General features: G+C 37.7%; 2 protein-coding genes and 1 long non-coding RNA gene across 7 annotated transcripts; 1 reads left to right on the forward strand and 2 right to left on the reverse strand.

Moving 5' to 3' along the window:
- The first annotated feature begins 2283 nt into the window (after window positions 1–2283).
- On the forward strand, window positions 2284–2967 carry LOC119995720. 2 transcript variants are annotated; one of them, XR_005467684.1, is made up of 2 exons: window positions 2284–2356; window positions 2440–2967. It is a non-coding gene; the product is annotated as an uncharacterized LOC119995720 (long non-coding RNA). The 2 variants fall into 2 exon arrangements; XR_005467685.1 differs by having other exon boundaries at window positions 2443–2967.
- Window positions 2968–7754: 4787 nt separating this feature from the next.
- Window positions 7755–10989, reverse strand: LOC119984329 (phosphatidylinositol 4-kinase gamma 8-like). Of its 3 annotated transcripts, XM_038828230.1 has the most exons (5): window positions 10669–10989; window positions 10261–10303; window positions 10060–10168; window positions 9120–9825; window positions 7755–9044 (listed from the first exon to the last, which is right to left on the reverse strand). In XM_038828230.1, the coding sequence occupies exons 4-5, from the start codon at window positions 9715–9717 to the stop codon at window positions 8050–8052; spliced, it is 1593 nt and encodes a 530-aa protein (XP_038684158.1). In that variant the 5' UTR covers window positions 9718–9825; window positions 10060–10168; window positions 10261–10303; window positions 10669–10989; the 3' UTR covers window positions 7755–8049. The 3 variants fall into 3 exon arrangements, with proteins under 3 accessions (XP_038684158.1, XP_038684139.1, XP_038684149.1); XM_038828211.1 differs by having other exon boundaries at window positions 7755–9825; XM_038828221.1 differs by having other exon boundaries at window positions 7755–9825; window positions 10261–10989.
- Window positions 10990–11777: 788 nt separating this feature from the next.
- LOC119995125 (4-alpha-glucanotransferase DPE2) lies at window positions 11778–22464 on the reverse strand. Of its 2 annotated transcripts, none has more exons than XM_038841515.1 (23): window positions 22125–22464; window positions 21623–22026; window positions 19876–19993; window positions 19715–19770; window positions 19463–19590; window positions 19237–19363; window positions 18965–19161; window positions 18066–18144; window positions 17925–17963; window positions 17705–17824; window positions 17432–17533; window positions 17193–17276; window positions 16867–17109; window positions 16614–16739; window positions 16395–16469; window positions 16212–16283; window positions 14749–14868; window positions 14477–14574; window positions 13830–13989; window positions 13615–13713; window positions 12713–12910; window positions 12459–12552; window positions 11778–12331 (listed from the first exon to the last, which is right to left on the reverse strand). In XM_038841515.1, exons 2-23 carry the CDS (start codon window positions 21974–21976, stop codon window positions 12096–12098), a joined length of 2925 nt encoding a protein of 974 aa, XP_038697443.1. In that variant the 5' UTR covers window positions 21977–22026; window positions 22125–22464; the 3' UTR covers window positions 11778–12095. The 2 variants fall into 2 exon arrangements, with proteins under 2 accessions (XP_038697443.1, XP_038697442.1); XM_038841514.1 differs by having other exon boundaries at window positions 21623–22009; window positions 22125–22463.
- Between the last annotated feature and the right edge of the window lie 427 nt (window positions 22465–22891).

The following is a 22891-nucleotide window of genomic DNA, read 5'->3' on the forward strand; positions in this document are numbered from 1 at the left end:
TTTTCGTCACTCCCTTCAAATTCCATCACTCGTTTAATTCTGTATTTTTTCTTCAAATTTTTGTGCAATTTTGTACTAATTTGCGTTTTCAACTTTCAAGCTTTATTTATGTAAAATAAAAATTCAAGCTTCATTTGTACATATTTTCAAGACAAACTTTGGGACTAGATTACTTTTATATGTAAGGAACTAAGGAAAAAAGACGACGTCTTACTCATATCACTTGACATTGAAACATTGGAGCTTGGGCGTGGGCTTAAGATTGGACATGGGCTTATTGAAGTAAGGATGTGTGGAAATGGGCCGTATGAAGGTTCTAAAAAACACGAGTAGTTCAAATTGTGTACTTGCGTCCCCTCCCTCAAAATATGCATTCGAATCCTTTGGGAAAAAAATGTTATTTATAATTTTCGTATTGTTGCTTTCAGCTAAATATACAAAAATATTTTAATTTAATTATCCAAAACAGACTTGATAAATTAAGAGAATCAAGCTTGCCTTCACCGTTTCTTAGTTGATTAATTAAGCAAAAAATTCTAATTCTAATTCTCTTGTAGTCAGGTACATCTTGGTGTTGCCTTATTTTTATTTAATTTTTTTGCTGTATTAGATTATTGTGATTGAAAATATATTTGGCTTTGTTGTGCATATACACATGTAAAAAGTTATTAATTTGATGTTGCAGTTGAACAATGTGAATATGGTAGACAGAAGGGGAAATACAACTTTTGGTCATTGAAATATCTTATCAGGTTCAATTCAGTTATTCATTTTTCAAATGTTTCAATTTGAGTATCCAAATTTCTAAATTATTTCAAACAGGTCACACGAACAGTCTTTAGCTATTTCAATCAGTCAAACTTGTGATATGGAAGACGAAAGTCAAATTCAACTGATTTTTATTGATGTGGGCTGACAAATTGATGACTTGGATATTATGAAAATAAACATAAAAAATAATATTCAAAAAACCCAAATTGCTATCTAGCCTCCGGACATAGCCCCACAACCAAACTTCTTATCATAGTTCCGCCACCTGTTCATGCCACATTGGAGAGCACGGGTTGGAGAGACTCAAGGATTTCAAGCATCAAGTGAGGTCAATTGCTAAGTTGCGATACCAAAACTTTGTTAAGGTTCGTGGGTTTTATCGGAGAGAAGATGAGAAGTTGGGAGAGCAAAGGTGTTTTATTGATACATTTTGTGTTTGTTTTAATTTTTAATGTCAAGTAAGATCTTTTTTTTATGTCATGTAGGTAATTTAGTTGCCCGAATTAGGTAAAAATTGGCCGTATGACTTATTTGAAACAATTTAAAAATTTGGATGCCTAAATTGAAACATTTTAAAAATAGGTGATTGAGTTGAACCTGATCATATATTTCAATTACCAAAAGTTGTATTTCCCCTAGACAGGACAAATAGTTGTGGATTTGGGGTTGGCACAAGGTCATTCTTACAAGGATGGGAGGGGCTCCAATTATTGTCTCCAATTCCTTCCCAAAACTCATGTTAAATCATGAATTTTTTTTTGAAAATGATATATTAGAGTTTAGGAATTAGTGCTTAGGGTTTAGGTTTATGGTTTAATTTTTAATTTCTAGGGTTTATAGCTTAGAATTTCGTATGTCGATTTTTTTTTTCAAAATCTAGTATATTACAACATTATGAATACCAAAATACTCAATCCCATATTTTAATTAATGATTTAACATGGTTTTGATGGAGAATTTGAGCCAAAAATTGGAGTTCCCCTATGCCATTCTTACATACATTTTGTTTGGAAATATTATTATGTTGTGTTGTTAATTAGAATTTGCGAGATCACTGTATTTTTGGCAAGCAGGTTCGCATCCTCTTGAGGGAGTTGTCAAGTCCTAACAAAAATAAGGCTTATAATGAGGATTATTTGCACTATTGTTTAACTAAGTACATCCCATTAATTTTTAAAAAACCTAATCTATTGCACCCCACTTAACCTACCATTATATCCCCGATTCTTATCTCTTTCTTCTTTCCCCCTAAACCCTAAAACCCCCAGAAGGATCTAACACGCACATACTTTCCGGCGTGTGTTTCACTTGCTACCGTCCACAGCTTTCGCTCTTCTTGGGTCACTGGCCTTTTTCACGTTGCGTTCAGATCGATATTCAAAAGATACCTTGAATTTAATTATTCATGGAAGACTTTGAGAAATTAAGAAATCAGACTTGGCCTTGACAGCTGCCTAATTGACAGCTGCTTAATTGATTAACTAAGCGAAAACTTGATGCCTATATATATATTCCCTGTCTATCAATCTTCTTCATCTTGACTGACTCGGTACATTGTTTTTCGAAACTAGAACAAGCAGAGCAGGTACGATTAACGTCTTTGTATCAAACATTTGGAGTTCGATAGGCATAGATAATCTAATTATTGGGTTTTTTTTGTTTTTGCAGCAGAATGAAGCCAATTAATCTCCTAGTCATTCTACTGCTATTGATCGTCGTCGTCGTCGAAGTCTCGGATGCCAGGAAGTTTGTTGTTGATGAAGAAGTGAACAATCGTTCCAACAACATATTTGGCAATCAATATCAGATAATCCCAACTGCTACTACTACTGCACATGATATTAACTTGGCAAAGTCGCACACATATGAACCACTAAAATCTGGTGCCAATCTTACAATTACAGAAGGCAATATCGACAAACGTCGAGCTGGACGCGGTTTCGTTCATCCCAGTCCTAGTCGTCCTGATGGACAACATCGTCGTTAGTCAGCGTTGATTGCAATGCATATATCCTGGGGCATCTGTTTGCTATTTTGTTATTGTTTTCTGAATAATATAACTTTCTATGTAATACTGCAATACTTTGTCGATCATGTTACTCAAATATTCACGTTGAGTGAGTATTGTTGTTGTTGTTGTTCGTGGTGGTGGTGGTGTTACTTATGAATTTACTCAGGATACATAGAATAATACAATTGGCTTCGTGTTCATGTTTGAGTAGAAAATTCACAGAATTGAGGCTGCAAGAGAAAGGGCTTTTGAGCTTCAAGCTTGACTGAATTATTTTCCTTGAGTTTGACAAATAAGTAAATATATATATATATATATATATATATATGACAAAATGTGTAGTTATTAAAATAATTAAGAGAAGAAAAGCTATAGCCGCATGCAGGGGCGGACACAAAATATTATTTTAGGGTGGGTTACAGTTGTATGCAGCCAGAAATTTATGTTAGGGTGGATAAAGCTAAGCCAGGATCCGAGAGCAATAAGTAACACTAAAAATCAAAAGTCGAAAGTTTATATAATGACAATTAATAATTGAAATTTAATTTACAAGTGCAATTATCAAACAGTATGGTTTAATCTTCTTCCCACTCTAAACCTCCACCATTGCCTTGAATTTCTCAAAAAGCACACCCAATACATTCTTATAAGTTCATCAATGAAGAGTATAAAACACATGTTTTTGCTTAGGGACTCAACACTCATAGGCCGACAACCATCAGTGCGAACCAGCTCAAGTTTCTCACTTGCTGTCCATGTAGAAGTTGCGAGAAATGACTTCCTGTACAACCTACCTAACTGACGCATGCTTCACACACAGTTTTACACTCATCCACATCAGTCAAATTCCTTACACACTTTCTTTTCCTTTGCCAACTTCGACCCTTTACGATTGAAGTGTCTATACCTTTTGTGTCACAACCAAGTGTCATCAACCCTAGCTGCATAAGTTGACTGTACTATAGATGCACACTTCAAAGGATGTTATGCAGTCTGATACATATATATGAATAATGATGATTTTTTTTTTTGTGCCACAATCAAGTGTCATCAACCTCTTATACCCTAAAAATAATACATATGAATAATGATGAATTTTTTTTGGATGTTATGCAGTATGATTGCTGTTACGGGTTTTTTGTTCTTGTTCTTCTAGCTGTGAATCCGTTAAATGAGAGAGCAAGTATTGGATATGTAATGTAACAAATGACAAAAAAAGATACTTGACGTTGCACAGAAATCTTAGAACAACTAATATATTTTTCAAGCTTAGATTTAAGGAAAAAAGACCTGGTCCATGTCCATTCAACGTTGTTGAGTCCCTAACAAAAGGAAGACTTCATATTGTCGCTTTCAGATCGATCTTGAAAGCTACCTTGAATTTAATTAGCCGTGGAAGACTGAGAAATTAAGAAATCAAGACTTCGCCTTGGCAGCTACAGCTGCTTAATTGGTTAATTAAGCGAAAACTCAATGTCTAACTCTATGAGATACCACACACATGAGTGTTATTTGAATTATTTGTGGTTCTCTTTGCTATTTTGTTAAGTCTATACATTGAAAAAAGAAGAAGAAAGTAGTGCATTTTCCATGAGTTTCAGTAGAGATGACCGTTGGCTTTATTCAAGGTAGAAAGACATGTGAGTTGTAAACTCAATGTCAGCATCTCTAAGTCGGAATACAAATGTGGCATGAAATGTCAAAGAAAGTTCTTCATTGAGGATGATGGTAGTCAAACAAAGTATGCAACACATGTGAAAGAAAAGACAAGTAAGCTAGTGACTTTTGTAGCAATTGGTTGACAAATTGATTATGACATTGGAATTTGACAGTTACAACGTTGATATCACGTGGATATCATATGGCTACACAATTGGATGAGATAAAGCAAGAAGTGTTTTACAAATTGATTACACCACCTTGGAATATCTATAAATGGAGATCACATATTGTTCTATGTATCACAATTTAGAAAAAAAGAATGAGGTTTCTCCAATTTGTATTCTCCTATATTTTAGAGAGAGTGTTATCATTGTACTCTAAAAAGATTGTAATTTTCATATAATTTCTCCTAGTAAAATCTTCTTACGCTTGTCTGTGGACGTAGTCTATAATAGCTTAACCACATAAAATATTTGTTGTTCATTTTATCTTTCTAAATTTCACTTTAGTTGCGAGTATGTTTCACCCCATAATTTCCTAAGAATTAGACCTTGCCCATATGAACCGTTGGATGAAGTTTTCAGAGCTTGGGCTTGGGCCTGGGTTTCCCGAAATGGGCTGAATCAAGGCCCAAAGAGAATGATATAACCTAAAAGCATGCAAACGTCCTGGATTTCTGTGGGCTGTGTTGGTCCCAATTTGTATTTCTTGTGTAGTACTGTCTTTTTTTTTTTTTGTGTTTGGTAAAAATAATTCTGTTATTAATCACTGCCGTTGAAACAATCTTACTCTCTTGTTCATGTTAAATTCTAACGCTGATTATGTAAAGAAGAAAATGGGATTGGGGAGTGGTCGCCATAAGTGACGTGTTTTTTTGGCCTACGTAATTCGGAAACAGCACAAGAGAATGAATCTATGTAGGCTTGGGATGGATTTTCTAAAATAGATCAGAGCAAGAATTCGATTTATTTGGACATGACCTCTATTCGTGTTCATTTGTTAGAATGAGAATCAAGCTCACAAGTATGTGAGAGTGTCAAAACTTGTAGAGTTGTAGTCTCACATTAGATTGACATAATTCAACTGAGTGGTATATAAGCAAAATCTTACCCCTCTCACACAAGTAACATGTTTTCTAAGTCTACATACTTCGGTGACAACCCAAAACAATAAATTCATACGGACCTTCAACTCAGCTCACTTGATTGGTTTTGTTCAAGGAAGAAAGAGCTTATCCATTGACGATTGTATGAGGTTTTCAGAGTTTGGGCTTGGGCTCGATTTTATCGAATTTAGGATGAGTGAAAATGGGCTAAACATATATGGGCCGGATCAAGGTCCTAACTCCTTAACAAAAGGAGGAACTCAAACTGAGTCCCCTCCCCTCCCTCTAGAATTGTCAAACGTTCATAAAATGATAGATATAATTTTACTATTGTTGCTTTCAGATAGATATTCAAAGATAACTTGAACTAATTTATCCAAGCCAGACTTGAACAAATCAAGAAATCAAACTAATTGACCTTGACCACTGCTTAATTAACCCAAAAAAAAATGATGCCTAGATAATCCCTGGCGGCTGGATATCTCTTCAAATAGCTTAATGAATGCAATGGAAAACAAGAAGCAGCAGCAGCAGCTACGATCAGATAGCACAATGAAGCCAATTCATCTCCTAGTCAGTGCTGCTGGAATATCAATAATACTGTTACTGATCATTGAAGTCACTGATGCCAGGAAGTTTGTTGTTGATCAACAAGTGAACAATTATTCCAACAACATGTTTGGCTATCACTTAATCCCAACTACTTGTAGGTGCCAAAAATGGTGTGGCCCCACATCATCACGTAATGACAAAATTAGTAGAACTATTTGGGCCTTTCCACTTAGACTACCACAATTAGGCCCAAATCCGAAAGCCCATCTTGAGCCCCATATACAATCTTTACATCATTACTAAGTAAACGTAACAGTAGTCTTACATTAAAGCTGTCACTCTCTCTGACATGTATTTGCAGGAGCTTTATAGCTTTACACTTTATCATTTATACGATAACTTTTCCTTAGCAATATGGTACCAGGTTTCAAGACGTCTGGATGTATTGGCGACCGTGTGTAGGCGCCAAGGCATTGCGATGGCGCTAGCTCGTATGAGCGCCATTGCATGGGCTACCTTTCTTGTAAAGCAGTTCCTATCAGTCTAGTCTACAGCAAATATCTATAGGTATGACAGACTTACATCTCCAGGTAAGACATTCTTTTGTACATATTTCTCTTTATGGAATATCGCCCACAATTCTACCCTCTCTTCTATCAACACCTGTTGTGATCATTTCATACTATTACTTTATTCCACTTTTTGGTATCTGTCAACCCTGACACTGCCGATATGATAGACCTTTCATGTACCTCTCTTTCATACAAGTTGGTCCAATAAAATAACCGGAAGGTACACACAATTCCCGAGGATGATATTTGTTTCCTTATAAATACCCCTTTCTTTTCATGTGAGAGGGGATCGAGCTTTTCAGCCACAATACAGGAAAAAACCCTAAGAGAACATACTCAGACCAAACACTTAAGAACATAGCTGGTCTTCCATCTCTGACGGATTCTAACTTGATCGTCGGAGCCTCCACGACCGGCACCCCCCAAACCGGTTGAGGAGCTTTCACGGTTTGCTTTGTTGTGAAACTTGCAGGACTCAAGGTTGTGAACGGACCCCACAGAAAGATAAGTTGACCTTTCAGCGATTGTAGAACTTTGCCCCTACACTACTCCACACGCAATGACTGCAAAGCCATACGCATATCAAGCGCTAGACGCGCAGACTGGTGTTTCTGGCAGTATCAGTTCTCATGATGGACAAAATCGTCGATAGGCCTGTTGTTATAGTCTGATCTATAGATTGAAAACATAAGAAGAAAGTGAAGTGTCATAGACTTTGATTACTTATGTGTTGTTATTGAAAAAAAAAATAATTGCCGCAGCTACAATAGTCAGAGAATTTGGTATGGGGTTGCTATTATGCTAGCTATTACATTTGTCTTTTCAGTTGAAGGTTTCAGCCATGGTTGTGATTGCAAAAAAAAAAGACTTTCGCGAGATTTCTACCAGTAAGAGAGTGCATTATCTCTTCTACTTCCTGGTGAGGATTATTTCCAGCTTTCTGGTAGTCGTAGTAAACATGCCGGACAGGGGAAGCACTGGGAATCTACCAGAGAGAGGAAGTTAAGCCATGATATTACAGAACATTTGTTTGTTGTGTTTAATGGTCAACTTCAAATGTAAATTCACAATGAATTTAGCATTTCGATTCAAGAACAGCAGCAATGTAATTATCTCGGAATAATCTGTACAAATTCATCATGTTCATGACAACCAGATAGTGTACAATGAACATGTAAAAGGAAAGAAAACAAGTGAAAAGGAAAGGATGGCACATTTTGCCTAATCGCTTTTCCATCATGCTCTAATGACCGTCTACACATATATATCTACAAGCCTATGTACTAAAACAATTTGGGCAGTAATGTACAGTTTCTCCAGTCTTAGATACAAGCAAGCAACATTCCCGTTCCCATCTTTTTTTCCTCGAATATTTCTCAGAACTTGCAAGAAGTTCCCAACCTTTGCTTCAAACCCATGAACTTTGTGCCCTCGAAAACCTCTGGCAAAAGTTTCCCAAAATTCTCAGAGAAGATTTCCCATTCACTTTCACTCATGTCTCCAAAAGTGACGAACCCAGTTTCACTATTGTTACAATTCTGCACTGCAAAACTCATGCTCCTAGTCAGTGCCTCAATTTTGTCATTGTCACCGTTACCATTTCCTTTGACGCTCTTAGTATCCAAATCAACATTATCGTCAATGTCACGGTCATTGTCAACCTCCTCATATAGTGGAGACAAGGTGGCATCATGCATACCAGGCATTGATTTAACAGATGAGAACCGTGGAATTTTGGGCTGTTTAGCCATCACTTTAGGGTTCTGAAGTTTAGAAGTCTCTTCAAAATCATTGTCAAATTGAAATATTTCAAAATCTTCTTCGCTTTCTTCTATCCTTTCATCATGATCATTTGTCTCATCAATGGATGCATTACCCAGTTTTGCTTTAGCTTCTGCGCACAGATTCTCTAGCACACTTATGTTTTCTTCTCCACCACAAAACTCCCTAGTCATCATTTCACCTATATCAGAAAGGCAGAGCCCAGCAGCAGCAGCTCGCTTCAAGAAAATGGTGCAAAGGACAAGTACCCGAATGGATGATTCCCTTAAAGAAGGAAGCTCCTTTCTTAAAAGCTCAGCGTCTTTGAAACCATCAAGGTTTGATATGTACTCCAATTCGGATTCTGAAAATGGAACCGAGGCTTGTGGCCAGTGCTGCCATTCAAAATAAGGATCATCTAGCCACTCAGGCAGGCAGAGTCCATGATCTATAGGAACAAGCTCAGCAGCCCCAACAGAATAATTCTCATGCTGGTCATGTTTTTTGACAAGCATGTTTCCAGCATGACGATCAAGATTCAGGAGTCTTACATCAAAAATCCCAATCCGATGAACTGAAGCCACTGAGAAGCCTGAAGGACCCAATTCCCCTGCATCAAAATCATGATCCATGAAGCATTGAAGCGAGGCGATCTTATAGGGTGCAGCTGGAATAACTGATTCACCTCGAACGTGGAATGCAACATGAGAGATCTTCACCAGAGCTGTTGTAGGAACACCTGCAAACCCATCATGGTCAAGCAGATAAGCAGCCAGTTCTCGGATGCCTGTTTCTCCTACGCGCACTGAGCGTTTTAAGCCAGGTTGGCCTAGCATCAGACCCCCAAAGCCTTTTGGGTTATTGAAGGCTAAGGGTTCTTCATCAATAGGCTTTGCCAGAGCAATATTATCGCCATTCCTCCCACGCAAGAAGTAGGCACCACCTAGTCCACTGGACACTGGCAACGGGTCCATACCTGAGGCCAAAGCTATGGCAACTTCAACCACAAGAGCACGCACTCTGGGGATTCCACAGCCAGAAATAATCTCAATTCTTGGAGTGGGGTCAAACTCTTCCTCCACCCTAGTGGCTAGGGAAAGGCATGGCATGGAGAAGCTTCGGTGGACATTTGCAACTTTAAATGCTTCTTTTAGCGAGTGTGCAAGATTGGTTTGGCTAAGTTCGCGAAGTTTGTTATCGAGTAGAGTGAAGGATTGGAGTCTGCATCTCTGAGACAATCTAAAAGGCTTGAATCCGTGATGTTGATCAATCGTCACTGCCATTTTATAGAATCTGATACAGTTGCAAATGACAGCAGTGCATGCCAGGGCCAATTCTCTCAGAGGATCCCCTGAGGATTTGCCTTCCAAGGGAGATTAGTTCCCAGGAATCTACATGTTTAGACAGAGTCTAGGTCAGCAACCGACATAACCAAAAATGACTGATATGCATAAAGTCTTAATACATGTGTGTTAAAATTTTGACAAATCTCATAAAATTGTTCCACAAACTCAAAGACATTGTTTCAAATAATGAATGCCGCTAACAACTCAAAACAAAATGCATTACAAATACAAATATATGCAAAAAGAAGAAGAAAAGGAATAAGTGATAGATCTTCTCACCCAATAGTGGCAATCAGGTAGCAAAAGTTAAGTGCCGGGCTCATTTTCTTTCATTTTCGCTTGCAATGTAAAAGGAATGTCACTTGTACCCATTTTAATCCACCATCACCTGCGTACAGTAGGACACATGAAATCATTTGTCCTCGCATCCTTAGAAGGAAGACAAAAGCACAAAATGAAACCAAAAAAATATAAACTAACCTATCAATCCCTCGCTCTTCCACTCATAAATCGCAACAATTTCCTGGAAATCAAGAGAAAATTTATAGGCCAAGATCAGGATTTTTAATGTACTCGTAAGAATTTAAAATCAGGAAGTCATCAGTCAACATAGATTTTGTCAAAACTAGTCGTTGTGAAATGCTATGGCAATTATGCAAAATCAAATCTAGGGCACAAGAATCCAACAACATGTATGCCTCCCTAAACCCCAATGGGTGTTTCACAATTACATACACAAGCAAACATATATTATAAACGCGTGATTCTCGAAAGAATCTAGGAGAAAATTGAAGGAAATTTGAATTCAAAAAGAGTTCTCCTTTTTTGACTTCCACTTTCTCCAGAATCAAACACAGCACATATGATATGAGAGAAGAATTTACAAACCCGAGAAGAAGAAGTGCCCTGAACACTGATTAAGGCATTCAGGGGAGACCGAAACAGCAACGGCAGCCGCGAGAGAAAACAAACCGTCACTGGAAAATTGTTTCCTTCACTGTTTCTTAACAAAGCCCCCCTTAACGCAACCTTAACCCTTACCCTCCCTTTTTTAAAATTCAGTTGCTCCATCCTCCCGATTCTCCCGGTAACGGCTTTTTCACCTCCGCTATAATTATCCCAAACACCCCATGATTAGGTTTCGTGAGTAGGAGTTGGGGATCTATTGTTACGTGGCCGTAACTGATTGGCGGTGTTTTAGTTTCTGGGACAGGATAGCCATTTTAGCATACTGGTTTTTATCCAGTTTGCCAATTTTGGGCCGGATTTCAGGTTAATGAGGCCCATTAGAGGCTGGATTTCGGTTTGATGTTCACAGCTGTACTTCTGCTCATTTTTATCAGCAGTTTTCACCTGCTGAGATCCGGTCTCTCCGGCGTAGAATTCTTCAATATGTTGGTTGACCAAAATGCCCTTATGGATTTGCATTGCAATTATAAATATTTTCTTCTATGCATTCTCACTACTAAATTGAAGCTAGAAGAGTTTGATGAATACCCACACCAGCCCATAAGACCCAAGGTAGAACTACAATCCAGAAAACCGACTTCCCAGGTGAGGGTGCCTTATAAACTAGAGTTGGTAGCCCTATTTTTTCGATGTGGGATACTCATCAAACCAGCCCCTTCGACAACCGACGTCCACGGCGGCTACGCTCGCCTGGCGGCATCCCTTTCCCAGGTGAGGGTGCCTTGGATCCCTTATAAACTAGAGTTGATAGCCCTATTTTTTCAATGTGGGATACTCATCAAACCAGCCCCTTGGACAACCGACGTCCACGGCGGCTACGCTCGCCTGGCGGCATCCCTTTCCCGGACGACCCCTCTCCGTAAACGCAACTCTCTCAATGAAAGCACCAATGATGAATACCCACACGGGCCATAATGCCAAAGGTAGAACTACAACCCAGAAAACCGACTTACTAGGTGAGAGTGTCTTGGATCCTTATAAACTAGAGTTGATAACCCTATTTTTTCGATGTCGGATACTCATCAGAGTTCTACGACACATCTATCAATCGGATACCATATGTATGTGTACTGGACAGAATGATTTTGAGCCATGAATACAAAAGGCAGTATCATGCTGCACTCTTAACACCATTTATTTGGTTTTATTAAAATTACTGCAAAAAGAACAGGATTATGAAGTAACGGAACGATATACTGTCCTATGTAACTTCGATGATCGAGACGGTTTCATCCAGTGCCTGGGGGAGGAGGAAATAAGTTATTTAAGTATCTCGCTTTTCGAGGTTGGCATATGATCACTCCTATGCCCTGAGAGGAGCAAGGGAATATATCGTTGAGACAACACTAGACAGCAAGAGTCTCCTTTCGTTGAGCTCCATTTAGCTGTGGTGCAATTGAGATCTTGTCCAGGCCACTGGCAACCTTCTGCTTCTCTAGAGTTATGGCTGATGTTGCTTCATTTGCTTGCTTAACAGCTTCTGCCAAAGGAGGATATGATCTCCCACTCCCACAGACGAGATCTTTAATGGTCGTTTTGAGCTCTTTATCCTTCATCAAAGACTCCAAAGTCACATGTACACCTAAAGTTAAAAAAATTAGAGTTTTACGACCCCCTGTTAGTTTTAAACAAGCCAACTTCAATGTGTATAACATAAATTCCTAAAGGATCTAGTAACTTGGATATATTGACAGAGCTTTGATGCATACGGTATCTCCAATAGTGCTTTGGATTTGTGGGGTCATTGATTGTCTCCTCCGCAGCAGGGCGTGTTGTGTACTCTTCTTTCAGTGCCAGCATATCCTGATCATTGATTAAAATCCAAAATGTATGAGCACTTACATCAAGTGACAAGACTATTATGCATGGAAAATGTTTATCTGAACGTAACGCTATTTACTTTCCTTTTCAAGTGTCCTCACATTCAAGATGAATTTGGCTCTCCAAAGTTTTAATGCAATACCTGAAGAGGGAAAATTGCCCACATTGAGGGAGCCTCAAAATGCTGCCTTATGATATAGTACGCGATCTCTGGAACACATTGACCAGGTGGCAATGCATCAGATCCAACCACAGCTTTAAAAAATCGACGTCTTCTTTCTTCATCTTCCTCCCACCAAGCGCGCAGCGTGGAACAGTCGTGGCATGATGGTGCACACACCTGAAACACATTTAAGTTATCTGAAAACTAATAACAAATTAAGAGGAGGGTCCATGAAAAGTCATTTAACATTTTGTTTTCATCTATCTGAAAAACGACATTCGACAATAAACAATGCTCATGACCAAATTGCAATATATGAAACCCATATTCATGATTTGGAAGACGTGAGAAAAGTAATGGTGAATTAAAAAAGTAATTAGCACAAATATGAAAAAAGCCGGAAAAAAAGAAGTACTGCCTTCGCATTTAGTCCCAGGTTAAAGATATAGTGAATGAAAGTTCAAACTTCATTTGATGTCACATGGCCATTTTCTGGATGCAATAAACAAAAGGTGCATGCACTTGGTATAAATATTCATCAATATATAGGCAAAGTTATATAATCTCATTGATGGAAAAATAACTTCCTCAATGATAATCCACCTTATACACAGAAAAGGGGAAAGTTCAGATGTGTGAAATACTGTGATGGAGGTAAATTTCTTTGTTTGGAAAACAAATCAACAAATTCCCAGAATTTCATGAAAACAACCTTGATTTTGTTTTTCACTGGTACTAGTGGTTATGACCTTTTTAACTGTAGTTGTAACATTTCAAGGAACAGAAGTACACACCCTGAACCCAATTTGTTCGCCGTTAAGATCTAAAGCACCCAAGTCTATGGCCACTTACAGACAGAACTCTATGACCCTACAGCTTACCGTCATATAGCTGTATTGGGATGGAATACCAAACTCCAGACCAGGTTCACTGGGCATACGCTGAATGCGCAAACCTATTAATCCTAATTCTTGCATAACCTGCACCCAAATTGTCCAATAATAAGACACAAAATTATGTTCAAATTGAGAAATTTAAGCAGAGAGGTAAGGTGCAGCATGGGTTCTGGGTTCGGGTTTAAATGTTAAGAACATACAGGATGAACACAAGCAGGGATAAGGCCCAGATCTTCCCCACATGCTAACATGTCAGATGAATTCAGGAGAACTGGTAGTGTTTCTAAAGCATTTTTCCGCCACAGATCTTCTTGCCGTTGGAAATAGTAGTCATAATATAATCTTTTCAGAACATTTTTGCTGTGTAGTGTTACAGACAGTGAGATGTTATAGAGTCAGTAAGCTGAGAACAGTCAACAACAAAAGGAAAAGTGAAACAAATCATAAATTACTCCTGTAAAACACCATTTACCCCAGAAGCTTAAGCAATACGAAGGTGAATCTGCAATTATTTGTCTTAATATGGAAGGCCCAACATAAGAAAGTTAATTTTTAGTTGGAAGGTGTCAAGATTCCTACAATAGGCTTGGCGCTGTCCAACAACTCCAATTATAAGACAACATTTATCCAAGAAGGTTAAGCTGATGGGAAGGTGAATCTTCTATGATAGTATGATGTATATCGGTATATGTTACCCCAAGGTCCCCAACAACTCTAAAATTATGAATCATGGCTGATAAACGCAATATGCAGGGTTACTTATCACAATGTATAGATTTTATCTGTTTCTAAACGATCATGATAAAAGATATAAGCAGATTCCTCTGCAATTGAGATAATTAAGTACCTGTGATCATCCAAATCCTTAAAACTTGAAGTATCTTCAAGATTGAAACGAGGGTAGAATTTCCTTGCATCCTCCGAATTTCTGATGAGTACTATATTCTGTAAGATCAATTAAAAAGATTAAAACCTGGACTACTGCCAGTAATGACAATACTTTTAAACAACTGCAGTCAAGCCGCTTGAGGAGTCATTGGCTCATACTCCAGACAGTATGATTATGAGAAAAGTAACAGTTTTGAACCTACATTTACATATCTTGACATAATATGCTACCTTTAGAAGATCAAAAAGATCACTCCGTATCTTTTCTTCCTTCTCAAACAACAAAGATCTTTCTGCAAATGAATTCAGCTTGGAAGCAATTTTTCTCTCTGTGTTGCAGTCTTCCTTGAACTTAAGTTATGACAGAAAATAAGAAGAATTTGAAGTCAGGCTTCTCAAACTAATATTTAATGAACAAATACTGAGATTCAGATTGCAGTAAACAAGACAGAAGCGTACGGAAATCGATTGAGGAAGGATAAGCGCTAAGAACCGATATCAAAGAAACAATTCATCTAAACTAAAAGCAGCCGTGAAGGAAAAGAAAGAAAAGCAAAATAGTAATCGTAGTTCCTAGTACAATATTAGATGGTCGTCCATAAAACAAATTTAACTTCTTACACTGAACTCAAAGCTACTAAGATACTGTGACAAAGAAGCAACCAATTACTAGAAGTATAACCTGGAGAAGAGATATAAATCTAAACTCAAGCAAAAGGAGGTTTGTGGATTGCCTAAATGTTTTGGTCTATTGAAAAGAAACAGAAGTAACTGAGATTAAAAAATTCCCTTGTTGTGCACCTCAAAATCTATGTAATAAGTACAAGGGGTATTCATCAAAACAAAAAAGTATAAGGGGCTTAGTTTTAGGTTGAGCCTTTCTCTTAATGAGTTGCACGCTATTCCCTGATTTGAATGGTGTGTAATCCGGTGATGATGTCTACCCAATAAAGCATGGCATTTTTTTATTGGAATTTGTCACTTATAGAAATGCTTCCTTGAAAGAACTACTAGTAGTAGAATCTTTCAGTCATAATATTCCAACAGAACAATACAGGAATTCAGCCCATGGCCCCCAAGAAGAGAGGGATAAAAAAGGAAACCCACGGTGGGGTAGCGGAGATGTCCTCCTCCCCCAACCATTTTAACTACAGTTTTTCAGTGAATCTCGCATTTGAAACACCAACATGCTTTTGCAGAGTATTGCTTGATCTCATACCGGCTTAATCATTGTCTGTGAGAGTCCTACAATATGGCTTATGGAATTGATCACGCCGAGTCTGAAGTAACTATATTATGCACCCGCTTGGGTATTATATACTATTGAGAGGGTGCATTGCCTCCATCCTTTGGGCATAATAGCGTGTAAATGATACACAAGCGATACCAGAAAATTATTGCCAGGCAGTCTCAGTAAAATAACAGGGCACTTGATCCAGCCTTGGCTTTACTACTACAGATCTAAAATCAAAAATTGAAAGTGCCAGCAGATAGAAAAGGACAATGTAACACCACTCTACATTCTTTTTCAGAGAGAAACTCTTAAACACTGAAGACTTTTAGGCTTGGAGCTCCGGAATAAAAAAAAATACACGAATCAATCTAAATCAACAGTAGCTCACTAAGTCACTATAATCAGATGGCCAGAAGGGTAATTAAAGATCTATCACTGATTGAATTATGAGTATCATTACCTCATACCGATCCTTCTGATATTCATTAAGAAAATTTGACGCAATCAAAGTCCACGAAGCACCAAATTTTTCCTGAAACAAGTATGAACAGCGAATGACATTTTATTTTGAAAAGTCGAATGATATGAATGGACATCATTTGACAGAGAAAGTAAATCACAGCCAACAAACAAGTTCAGTAACCTGTAAAAACTCCTTCCGGATGTAGGGGCAGCTCAAGCGATTAAAGTCCCATATTCCCTCACGTTCAAGTTCTTCCTACAATGTAAGCGTTATTTTGTATGTATGTATGTTTGCTAACATAACAAGGAAGACAAATTGATCCATTAAATACTACATTGACCTGGTGCAGCCTCATTCTATGGGAGGACCAATTATTGCACTAGGATGCTATTACTATACCTGACTAAGAGGTATAGATGGTCGGAATTTCCCAATTAAACCAGTCATAGCATGATCAGGAAGCTCCCAGATTCTAAAGAAACCCAATATATGATCAATCCTGTAAGCCGTAAAGTATTTTGCCATCTGTGATTGTAAAAAAAGGAAAGAAAAAATCTTTAGCAACTAAACAACATCCAGGTCAACAAACACCACTTTGAAACAGAAGCATGTTAGAGACAGGATTTTTAAATCTGGAGTTGGGGGACGAAACCTGTGTTAGACGACCACGCCACCAAGCATAGTTGTCCTTTGACATTTCCTCCCAGTTATAAGTTGGAAAGCCCCAATTCTGACCATTTTTATCAAAATAATCTGGGGGTGCTCCAGTAGAAGTATTCATTCGAAACAAATTTGGATAGACCCAGGTATCCACACTATTTCTATCAACACCAATCGGTAGATCTCCTTTCAATATCACTCCTTTCTTCCTAGCATATTCTGCAGCTTCTGATAACTGTGAGAATACAATCTTATCAGGACAACACTTTTTATGCAAGTTGTCGTAGCACAAATATAATAAAAAGCAAATCTACTTACTTGTAAATGTAAATGGAACTGAATATAATAATGGAAGCATATAATGTCGTAGTGCAGGCTGTCTTTTGAGACAAGTTTCTCAAGCTGTAACAGAGTTTAACACTGTTGTCAGACATTTTGACAGGAAGGATGTTGTTCATAGAACAGAACAAAAAAATATAGTTATGGGCTTCTAAGAACATAAGGACCAAATAGATTTTCAACATTCAGCCCCAATGCAATAAAAAAAACTAGAGTACCTTTACTTTTGAATAGTTAGAAAAGCGACCCCATTGGCTATGATCTGATGTCTCAAAGAAGTCCCTCAGAAAACAAAATGCCGCATACGGTTTTAGCCATTCCTTCACCAATGTATACACATGTTAATCGACTTTTGGAAGCAAGCAATTAAGAAAATTGAACACATTTCAAGTTTAACAAATAAGAAATTAACAATCAAACAAATGGTGAAGACCAAGGATTTTTTGCCACAACATCATAATTAGTAGCAGTAGAGAGTAGTGATCTAAGACCTCATTCTCAGAAAAATATTTCTGAAAGGAACTAGAGTTCAGTATTAGATCCTTTTCAAAGGCAAAAACTTTCTTGGCAATTGAAAGTTTAGTAGCCAAAGTAGCCTCGTAATCAACATCCTGCAAGATAAAAAGTAAAGTGACTATAGCGTCTACAAGGAATGGATTGATGCATACACTTTTATCAGTTAAGAAATTTAGATAACCATGGGAGAGATACCTTTCCATCCAGTCGCTCTTTAGCCTCATGAATCTCTATCTGCAAGGAAAATAAAAGACAAAGAGAACAAATGCATGAGGGCAAAGAATGAACTCAACAGTGTAAATCACTGCTGTGATATCTAAACAAAATAAGTTCAACCTTGATATCCTCGGGAAAATTTTCTGAAAGTGCCTGTACGCGGAGGTATAATGGATGCAATGCAAATACAGAAAGTGAGCTGCATGTTACAAGAGGAAGAAGATAAAAGGTTAAATGGGATCACAAATTTCAATTTTGAATTGACTATAAATCATTAAGAAAAAAAATAACAAATTGCAAGACAAAGTTTCTTCATACAGATGTAGCCACTGATCAACAATAAAGGTAGGTAAACAACTCTCATGCACAAGGCTCTCGCAATGAGTGGGTCAGGGACAAGTAGGATGTACAAAGACTTTACCACCACATGATATGTGGAGAGGCAGTTTAAGGAATTGAACATGTGACCTCTAAGTTGAACCATTACAACTCTAACACTAGGCCACATGTTTGCTGGTAAGTAATAAAAAATATGAGAGGTAGACCTGTGTTATGTTTGGCAGTCATGAACACTTGAACAGGCTCATTTAATTCAGAACCAAACCAAAAAAAAAAATGAAACTTTAATCATAAACCGGTCTAGTTCTTATCAAAGCAAAGATAACCAAACTACTGAAGTTATAGTGTTATACAATATTTGGCAAAATTAGCCATAGCTGAACCTCTTCTTTTTGGTTTTCCAAGAACCTTAGAGTCTTCAATCATTGAATAAAGAAGAAGAAGTAAAATTCATAAAGATATGACGGCAAATTGCACTCCTTAATCACATAATAAATTACAGATCAAAGTCAAAAATATTCAAACAAACAAAACATTCAACAGAAAGACATTCCAGTATCTGCTTTTAGGCAAGTCATACACACTTCATTTCCATGTTCTCGGTGGCTCAAAAAAAATCAGTTAACACGTAATCCTTAATATAGAGCATCACAGGTAATGAAACTTAAGTTTTCACATACCTGTAGGGATAGGAATCCCACCACATTCCATTCACAGATGTATCATTTATTGGTAGAAGCTGAACTAAATGGAACCCAGACTCCACAGACCAATCAACAAGTAGTTTTAGATCAAGAAATTCCCCAACTCCTAGGTCAGTTTCTGACCTTAAGGAAAACATGGGAATGGCAACACCAGCACCTCGCCAAGGCATTTCCTGACAAAAGATAGCCAAGTAATCAGGAGAATTGCCAAGAAACCCCTCCTAATTAACTTTCAATGAGTGGCTTACTCGCAGCATGCCGTCGGAAAGGAATATGTAATTTGGTTGTCCATTCGAGAAGTCAATAGACAAATCCCGATTGGAACCCGTTTCCAAAGCAAAGTTCCCAGCCTTGCTGTACTTACAGTACTTATATGTAAAACAAGAGTTAAGAAAAGAGAAGAGGTAGAGAGTCCAAGGTACTTAAATAATTCAGCACACCAAATTAATGGAGACGAAGACTCCCAAAGGATATTTCATGGGAAAATCACCCTTTGGTATCAAACAATCTGCTTGCCAAATTGAATCCCCAGCATAGCTAAGTCTAAGTCCATCTTGAACCTTCCACTGCCCTAACTTTGCAGTGCTACCAATCACATAAACCTGCATGACTCAAATTTCCAGATTAAGGTCAATGAGCAATACAGTAAGATCATGAAATAATCTTTGAGATCAAATCCATAAGCAAATTTATATGGACAACTTAAAAGGGGAAGGCGTAACTTACTGACGTCTCTTCTTCAATATTTGGACAGCAAATTTTGAAATGAACAAGTGCTGAATCTGTTATGCAGTAAGACAAATCAGAACATGGATTAGCCCATGACAGAATTCAAACAGAATATTAAAACACAAGGGCCAACCAGATATTTAAAGAAACATTATTACCTTCCTGGTCCAACTTATTCTGAAGAACTCCTAGAGGTCTCTCTACCTTCAAACTCCAACTAGCTTGAAAGACAACATTTTTGAAGGCACTTCTGAAAGGGAGATCATCGGCACCAGTCTATATTTAATGGCAATTGAAGTTGTTATGTCTCCACAAAACAAAAATGTTTCTATAATAAAGCCAATCACAACAATAAATTTATCAAGGTAAGTAATTCGTATCGAAAAAAAATCACTCTAGTCAAGGGTATGTGAACTTTAGTGCACTGCTATTCATGGGCGTTGTTCCAGCCGAACCAAACTCATGCCAAAGGTCAAATCATAGTAGAAACACAGGGATCAAATTCCAATTCCCAACCAATGTAGGGATCAATAGGCTAAGGCTTAACCACACTAGGAAAAATTGTAAAGTTCATCAAATGTATAATTCATAACGAAATCTATGTACAATAGTCGAGTGAGAAATTAGTCATCTTCAACACTCATTTGGAAAAAATTATATTCTAGTTCACCATGGAATATCCTACTTGGCAAGTTTTCTTTTAGAATCTTCCTCCAACAATTTTAAGGGAGTAGAAGCCTGAGACTATTCACCATTGGTGTGGCATTAGATGTGACAGAGAGGTTGTCACCCGCTGACGTTTGAAATGTGAGCATCTAAGTGAGTGTATATGCACATGTAGGGTCTTGCTTTTACTTCTACATCGGGAGTTACTCCATGAATTGCTCGACGTAAAACGGGTAGTGTTTTGGAAATACTGTCAATTGACTCATGCTGGAGATAACACTTTTATCTTATGCTCCTGGCACTACGAAAAGAAGGAAGGGAAGAAAAAAAATAGAAAATGATCAAGCAAGAGAAGTCTGTATCTAGCTCTTCTGGACAGTAATCTTTGTTCTATAGCTTGTAATCTCTTCTTCATAAAGAACACATATCCTATCAAAAACAAATGCTCATTCAAGAGAAAGTACAATAACATAAACAAGATGAAGAAAAAAGACCACTTAAAATAATTTTTCATCCCCGTTAGCTGAATGACCAATTATCCTGTATTCTACAGTAAAAGAAATATCTCTAACAATGAGTTTCAGTAAACTTTAGTATGCCAGCAAGAAACAATTGTGAATGCAATGAAATAAAATGCTTAACGTCAATGATTGAAACTTGCAGGCATCTTTTTATATTTTCCTATTGAACAAATAAAAAATAGATGAATTTTGCTTTGCCAATATCCAGTTTGATACAGTTCTCCACACTAGTTAACAAAAGTCAGATTCGTTCCCCTCTCTAGTAAGTCAATAAACAGCAGAAAAGAAAGCTTCTCACAAATCTCAAACTAAGAATAAAGTGGCTTCAATTTGGAGCTAATGACCATTGAGAAGCAGAAAATGGCTCACTTTTATATAACTGAACGAAAGGATGGGAACCACTCAGTATTTCGGATCTACTAGTGCCAGTAGGGAACGCAGAGAGGGAGGGGAAAAACTGAGGTACGACAACTTTTGGGTCAAAATGTTACTAGATTCCAACTTTATTCCTACTTGTATACATTCAACAAAAAGGAGAAAAAAAAAATATATGATAGACAACGTTGTCTGACATATTAGAGATTCCAATTCAGAAATCCAGAATTAATACTCAAACAAAATGCCCAGGAAACGCTGGGGAATGCTGCGTCTTCCAAACAGTGGAAAACAAAAAGAGTCCTTCAAAAAAAAGAAACTCAAAAGGCACAAATTGCATCACCTGCCAAAGATCATGAAGCTCCACAAGCTCTCCTCCTTGAACACTCTCGGGCAGTAACAGTTTGTGTTTCTTTCCCATCTCCCATCTCAGAAGATTTTTTCCATCGTCCACCACATAATAGGTGTACTCACAACTGAAGCCGTTTGGTAGAGCAATCCTGCCGCACCAGACAAGCTCTTCACCTACATGAACAGGACTCAACAACAAACCCTTCTTCACATTCCATGATCCGAGAACCGGTTCAGAGCCACATACGATCAGGCTTTGCCCCCACTGAGTGTAATATGGCAATCTAAAGCTCACATTAACCGATTTGACGGACTTAGTCCCAGAAAACAATCCCAAATTAGCCATTTCAATAAAGATTGAATCAGACCCAGATGGCACCTACAATACCCAGAAAGCTAGAAGGATTTCAATCACCAAAATTTAGTTGTTTCGAATTTCGATAAAATCATAAAACTAAAGCAAAACCCATTTGAGTCATAAATCGGAACTTCACCTTTACTGAATTCGAGAGTTATGTGTGTCGTGCACAAATTTTTTCAAAACAATGGTGGGCTACTGGGCTTTATCAATATCATAAAAGGCTATGCAAGTGGAGAAGAAACAACTGAATCATAAAAAAAGGGGCTTTGTTTGTGTTCGTGCAAATAAATGCCCGTCACTTTCTAATTTCTATATAGTATATACCAAGATATTTCGGAGGTAAATCTGACAACGCATAAAGGAGTGAGCGTCAAAGACTCAAAGGTCGCGAGCGATAGGACGGGTTCAGAGAAAGAAGATTTGTTTCTTTTCTATCTTATGAAGGAAATTTGCTCGAACGCTCCTTTCACGAGGGGAGTGGCACCGTCCTATAGTTGTCTCTTCTTGTGTGCCAGCCCAGCCATATATCTATGCATGAAAGAAAGTATGAAAATGGGACAACATAAATACTATGGAAAGTTAGAAACTGAAATAAAAGGGTAAATTTTAATTAAGACACACGCATTATTTTCTTTTTTAGGGATTTTTTTTCCTTCTATTTTTGTTGTGTGTGTGGTTGAGCATCAAATTCAATTTCTATCACCTTCTTATCTCTTCACCTCCTCCTGAACCTCTCTCTTTTTTTTATATTTGTTTTGTGGTATGAAACTATGAATCATGTGATGTAGGCAGACCAATGAAAAATGGGAGGCTTAAAGCCAATGGCTTCTGCATTCATCTTCGATGCAACTTTTGCCTAACACATGTGATGATGTCTTCTTTCCATATGAATGAGAATGA

The sequence above is a fragment of the Tripterygium wilfordii genome, chromosome 3, assembly GCF_013401445.1.
Source record: "Tripterygium wilfordii isolate XIE 37 chromosome 3, ASM1340144v1, whole genome shotgun sequence".
Classification (NCBI taxonomy): domain Eukaryota; kingdom Viridiplantae; phylum Streptophyta; class Magnoliopsida; order Celastrales; family Celastraceae; genus Tripterygium; species Tripterygium wilfordii.

What these genes read in the sequence shown, in the direction of transcription:
- LOC119984329 (XM_038828211.1), bottom strand. Translation starts at nt 9,717, where the DNA reads ATGGCAGTGACGATTGATCAACATCACGGATTCAAGCCTTTTAGATTG.
- LOC119995125 (XM_038841515.1), bottom strand. Translation starts at nt 21,976, where the DNA reads ATGGCTAATTTGGGATTGTTTTCTGGGACTAAGTCCGTCAAATCGGTT. An exon ending in AAGAGCGACTGGATGGAAAG is followed by an intron (nt 17,825 to 17,924) that starts GTATCTCTCCCA and finishes TTTATCTTGCAG; the next exon opens with GATGTTGATTACGAGGCTAC. An exon ending in CTAACTATTCAAAAGTAAAG is followed by an intron (nt 17,277 to 17,431) that starts GTACTCTAGTTT and finishes ACTCTGTTACAG; the next exon opens with CTTGAGAAACTTGTCTCAAA.